The following is a 6,967-nucleotide window of genomic DNA, read 5'->3' as shown; positions in this document are numbered from 1 at the left end:
AATATACCTTTTATCTTATTCATTTCTTTTTCTATAGTACTATCCAATGGAACATTTATGTTTATAAATATACTATCAGTATCTGTGTAATGATAACTACAATCTAACTCTTTCTCAAAGTAATCATATATAGCTTTATACATGAATATTTTAGCTTTTTCTAATGTAACAAATCCAATATAATTAAACTTATCTAATTTAACATTACCTCTTGTTTTATGAACAGCTACTAGATCATCATCAAACTCTACAGCATATTTAAAACTAATATTTTCTACTAATTTAATATATCTATCTACATCGTTAACTAACTCTACATCTTGTCTATTATAAACATTTTCTATTGTTTTTCCATAGAAGGCATTATTCATTAGTTTAAAGAATACATCTCCAAATTTATCATCTTTAGCTTTAGCTTCTTTTCTTTTCTGAATATTGAACTCTATATAAGGCTTTAACCACTCACTCTTACTATACTCTAACTTTTGCTTAATTGTAATATCTTCCAATCTTAAACCATGATCTAAATAGCAATCTAACATCTCTCCATCTATTACATAGTTTTCCTTATCTGTTAACTTGAGCATTAACTTCTCATTAGGTTTATATCCTTTCTTTTTATTTTCATTTTGATAATCTGTAAACTGATCAATGTTTGCTTTTGTCTTCTCAGGAAAGAATGGATATTTCTTTGTTTTCTGTTTCAACTCATCATTATACTTTATATCAATTGTATAGATGTATCCAGTATTAGAGCTAGATTTAGTGTATGCCAGATTTTCACATCCTCTGATCTCACCAGTAGGTAAAGGTTGTACCATAGCAGAAGCATACAATGAGTTGAAGTCTAAATACTTTAAATAATTCTCCTTCCCTGTATACTCAGGATCTATTTCTTTATTTTTACATTTTACATGACAATTACCTAATACTGAAGCTAACCCACCTCTAATACCATGTTGTATTGTATCATAAATATTAACATTATTTTCTTTATAATACTTAAGCCAAACAATAGTATATTTCAACCCACACAACCAGGTTAACCCAGGAGTAGAATATGTGTAACATGGATCTATTTCATAATATTCTAAACACATAGCTCTAAATTTCTCAAATACATCAACTGATAACAATACATCTGTTTTAAGATATAACATCATATAATCCTTTATTGTCTTACATTTAGTATCTTTCCAACAATCTATTGCTTGCTTATATTCTTTATCTGTAATACCACTTTGTTTCAACTTAGAATAGAATGCTTCCTTGGGTGGTAAAGTTGTTTCTTGTAGTTTATCTATATTATCAAACCATTCATATGGGAATATACCTTTACGTCTTTCTAAGCCACATTTATATAATGTTATACATTCTTCATTACTCAATGTTTTACTTATAGCATCTAAGCTAAGTGGATGGAATAACCTAAACATATCTAATGCTTTAGCATAACCCATATCAATACTAATATAATTCTCATCAGTTTTAGTTTATACTTTAAGTCTTCTCTTCTTTGCTAGTTTAGTTATAAATAGATGATTATCATAATTAGAAGAATTAAATGCATACATTGGTACAAAATTATTCTTAGCTTGGAGGTTACATTTATTGTGAGCATATCCTCTAAATTTACCATTAAGATGATCATGATCTCTAACCATATCTTTGAAGCCGGTTTCCGGGTCTTCACCCATTTCCTCATTACAAAAAAAACATCCACTATATAACGGAGTAATAGTATCTTCTTTTAATGGAATATTTATACTAAATATATCTCTAAATAATTTATTATAGTGATCTACTCTACTTATAAACCATTCAACTACATCGGTCGAGCCGCCACTTTGTGGATCCTCACCACAATAACATTCATACTTATCTTCTAAAATATCAGGATAGTCACTTTTTAAGTATAATCTACAAGCAATAGGTAAGTGTTTACCATCTTTTATTATACATGCAAAATCGTAATACATAGCAAATGGTACTCTGTTCATATAATGAAACTTATCAAACTTTAGGTAATCATCTTTATGGAATGTTCTTCTTCCAGTATTATTACACATCTCCAAATGTTTATTTAATGCATCTTCTGTTCTAAATGATACACAACATTTTAGACATGGATAACATTTATTATGGTTAGGTGATTTTCTTAATAGGAATGATACATCTTTACATAGGAAGTAATGATTATCCCAGTATAATATATTACATCCTTTAGGATCATTATGATTAATTAACACAGGATTAATAGTTTTATTTTTAATTAGATTAAACACATTAAATAATATTTTATCTTTATTTAGTTCTTGTATTTTCTTTAAGTGATAATAATCATATGGGGGTGTAACTCCTATTGGTAATTTTATCTCATTAATATATTCTGGTTTATTATAATTAACTCTACTGGGATTATGTGGCGCAGGATGTAGATAAGCAATTAGACACCATAGCAAACATTTATTATCAGTATTATGTATATTAAGTATATATCTAGACTTGAATGGTAACTCAGTATCACATCCACCACTAGGATAAAGCCTATGTATATACATTGTTCTTTTGATAAATCTTTGCATACTCCATCCAGATTGATTCATCTCTTGTTCTTGCATTCTAGTCTCTAGTTCACTATTCAACATATCCAAGTCATTAGGACCGTTATATTGCCTAGTCATTAGTCTAAATGTGAATTCGTTTTCTTCTAACTTTTCATCTGTAGGTTTAGTATACTTAACTACATCAAAGGTGTTAAACTTAATATATGGATGTATATTATGCAATGACTCTAGTATATTCAAGAATTTAGGATCTTCATAATCACTACTCGTTATTATTATTTGATTATGCTTCATGTTATGATCTAATCCTAATTCATTTACTTTCTCTCTCCACTTTCCATCAGTAAGCTTTTTCTGCTTAACATTTTCTTTATGATGATCTGATTCATTGTGTTCATTTTTATTATCATATCTAGTATTACATATACCACAATAACTTGAACTATCAGTGAAGCTGCTTCGCTGATCCTTAGTTATTTCTTTAGTTATTCCTGCAACTTTATCTAGATGCATCTTTGTTTTAAAATGTTGTTCCACACTATATTTACTTAGACAAGTCTTGCTTGTTATACAATCAAACTTATCTCCATTCTTTATTATTTCTCCATCTTTTAGTTTTACATTATTCTTATGTTTTAACGTGGTCACATGATTATTATAAGCAGTATTATTATCAAGATACATATCACAACTATCACAATACTTTATTCCCTCCAGTTTAGAATACTGCTCATCTATCTTTTGCTCTATGGGAATGCATTCTTTTTATGTTTAAGTGATTGATTATGCCTATGATAATTCTTTTGAGTTAACTCTTGATTGCAAGTTTCACATGTAAACTTATTTGATTTAGGTTTTTGGACATAGACAAAATCATCAAATGAGTCTAAATCTGAGTCCTTATCTTTATCAGAATCTACATCTTTATCAGAATCTACATCTTTATCTTTATCTTTATCCTTATCAAAACCTAAATTCTTATTGGTGTAACCACTTCGTGGATCTAAATCTGGATAACATTTTGCTTCAACCTTTCGCAAGGATTCACGCATATCTTCATCTTGTTGTTTTAATTTTTTAGCCTGTTTATCATTCAAATCTTTTATTTCTTCATTTACTTGATTAAACCTTCTGATTGCTTCTAAACCTTTTTCTGCTTCCCTCTTTTGTCTTTCCTTATCTTCAGGTTTGATTTCTTCCCTTGGTTTGTTTTTATTTTTTAACATTTGGATAGCTGTGCTACTTGCACTAGATTGAGTTTGTCCACCCCCAAATTGGACATGTTAATGAAATTGAGCTCGCTCACTTCCAGATTGGTGTAACCACTTCGTGGATTGAACTTGTTCATTTTGAGATTGAGCTCGCTCACTAGTGGAATGAACGTAACCGGTATAATCTTGCTGATTTATTTTTATATACCAAAATTTGAAATAATATTATTTATATACCTTTTCAATACTATTAAAGTGATTAGCACCAAATGTGATAAATGTAAAAATAACGCGTGGTGTTGGAGTTGCGACGATTGTCAGAGTAAACCATTCCAATGTTTTGTATGTAATGAAATCATAACATATAGAGAAAGACATGATCATTTGAGTAAGCATCATAATGATCCTAATCAATATTTAGTATGCAGAATGTGTAAAGTAAATAAACACATCTCTCAGTACAGATTCAAACATTTCTATTGTAGGTTATGCATATATCTCCATAGATATAGATTTCATCAAACAAAAGAAAGATTCTTAGAACATGCAAAGAAATATAATATCGAAGTAAAACTAACTAAATAAAAAAAATGTTTTCACCCAAATCAAATGTTACTGATGTTTCCGCTTTTTATTATGTTGCTACTTATTATTATAATTGCTTATTGGAATTATGATAATTATTCTGATTTAAGGAAGAGATTCAAAGGATATAGGAATATTGTACCAGAGCCATTTGAAATTAAAAAACATAACTTTATTATTTATGGTCCATCTAATTCTGGTAAAACAACTTTTATAAAAGATTATTGTGGTTTGTATGAGACTGTTAATGTATTCTGTATTGATGGTAGTGAGTGGAAAGGATATAATGTAAATGGCATTGATGATTTAAAATTATTAGATAATTTAGATAGTTTTGCTAATAGTCTTATTATATTTGATGACATGGGAGAAAACATTAGATGACCAGCTATAGACTCATTGTATTCTAAAGGTAGACATCACAATATTAATATAATATGTGTAGGTCATACTGTAACAGATTTAAATACAAAAGCAAGAGAATACCCCTGCTATATATATTACTTTAAATAGTTCACAACAATTCTTTGAAAGAGTACAAGAGAACTTTAAAATTGATTCTAATCTATAAAGATTTAAACATTATAACTATGGCGTAATAAATTATAATACTATTAGTGACTATTATATTGTATTAGATAAAGATAAAAATGTTGTATATGATTCTAGGATAGGTGATCTTGATATTGAGAAATATGTTGATTATACAGAGATTAAGGAAAAGGAATATAATATACTAAGTAGTTTTTTAACAGATAGAATGTTAGAACCAACACACATTAAAACAAAGGAGTTAATGTTCTATTTTGAAGAATATTTAGAGTTTAAGGGAATACATAAATCAAATAATTTATATAAAATATATACAAATATAAAAAGTGTACTTAGTGAGATACATAGTGGATATATAGTTTTGGGTGGTGCAATTAGTTTGCTTGGAATTGGATATAGTTACTTTCAAAAATGTGGTAATAATAATAATAATATTAATGGTATAGACATAATGAATATAGATAAAGCAAAAATTAAATTAAAAAATGGTAAGAATATGACAATCGGTTATGGTTTGATTGATAAAAACAATCATGATCTCAATAATCCATTTAATATAGTATGTGTGTTAGCTAGCTGTCTCATAAGTATTTATGCATCTTATAATCATATTAATTCTGAAACTAAAAATGAAGGTAATATGTAGAGAATGTAATAATGAAATTGATACTAGTAGTGGTTACCCAGAACATGAACTAATGGATCATTATAATATTTTTCATAAAAATTTAATGGTAAGATGCACGAAATGTATGCAAAGAATTTATAGCAGTTATCATTTTAATGGTAAATAAAAAGATAATCGTACTAACATTACATCATCAACACATAGTTATTTTGACTATACTAATATTAATAATAGTAATGATAATATTGATAATAATAAAGATGATTTAAATAAGGTTTTAAATGAACTAAAAGATAATATTAAAGAAGATTTAAAAGAATATATTAGGACTAATTTAAAACAAGAGATCATTAATGAATTAAAACTAGAGATTAAAAATGAAAAAAAAAGAAGTTAAAAATGAAATGGAAGGAGGTGCTATAAATAATTTAAAGACTGATGTTAATATTAAGAATCCATCTAAAGAAATTAAATCAACTAGAACTTGTTGTTTTTGCAAAATTAAAACGAATAAAACTCGTGCGGAATTACTAAGATTCTAATTTAATCCATAATTCTAGTTATCCTTGTTATTCTGTGTTAATCTGTGTAATTTGTAATTAACAAACTAAAACGTATAATGAGAGAATTATCTCATAAACATATGGCTTATAGTTAATTTTGCATTAAAAATTATCTTTCTAATTTATATGTGGTCTCTTCATATGTTTTCTAAGGGAAGACCTATTTAGAAAAATGTTACACATTGGACATTGAACCTTTTCAGAGGAACACTCTTTACATAAACCTCCAGTCTTATAAAAACAATCTTTATTCTTTTCAATTTTGCAAAAACAACAAGTCCTAGTTGATTTAATTTGCTTAGATGGATTCTTAATATTAACATCAGTCTTTAAATTATTTATAGCACCTCCTTCTATTTCATTTTTAACTTCTTTTTTTATTTCATTTTTAATCTCTAGTTTTAATTCATTAATGATCTCTTGTTTTAAATTAGTCCTAATATATTCTTTTAAATCTTCTTTAATATTATCTTTCAGTTCATTTAAAACCTTATTTAAATCATCTTTATTATTATCAATATTATCATTACTATTATTAATATTAGTATAGTCAATATAACTATGTGTTGACGATGTAATGTTAGTACGATTATCTTTACATTTACCATTAAAATGATAACTGCTATAAATTCTTTGCATACATTTCGTGCATCTTACCATTAAATTTTTATGAAAAATATTATAATGATCCATTAGTTCATGTTCTGGATAACCACTACTAGTATCAATTTCATTATTACATTCTCTACATATTACCTTCATTTTTAGTTTCAGAATTAATATGATTATAAGATGCATAAATACTTATGAGACAGCTAGCTAACACACATACTATACTAAATGGATTATTGAGATCATGAT

General features: G+C 27.0%; 1 protein-coding gene across 1 annotated transcript in view; it reads right to left on the bottom strand.

Moving 5' to 3' along the window:
• Positions 1-1,825: 1,825 nt before the first annotated feature.
• Positions 1,826-6,967, bottom strand: part of LOC142353372 (pregnancy zone protein-like) — a 153,043-nt gene continuing 147,901 nt past the window's right edge. The window contains exon 32 of the mRNA XM_075405604.1: positions 1,826-1,885. Coding sequence (XP_075261719.1) covers positions 1,826-1,885 — 60 coding nt within the window. The remainder of the gene's footprint in view (positions 1,886-6,967) is intronic.

The sequence above is a fragment of the Convolutriloba macropyga genome, chromosome 14, assembly GCF_964194025.1.
Source record: "Convolutriloba macropyga chromosome 14, txConMacr16.3, whole genome shotgun sequence".
Taxonomy (NCBI): domain Eukaryota; kingdom Metazoa; phylum Xenacoelomorpha; order Acoela; family Convolutidae; genus Convolutriloba; species Convolutriloba macropyga.
Note: the sequence above shows the minus strand (reverse complement) of the source record. Positions and strands in the feature narration are given on the sequence as shown.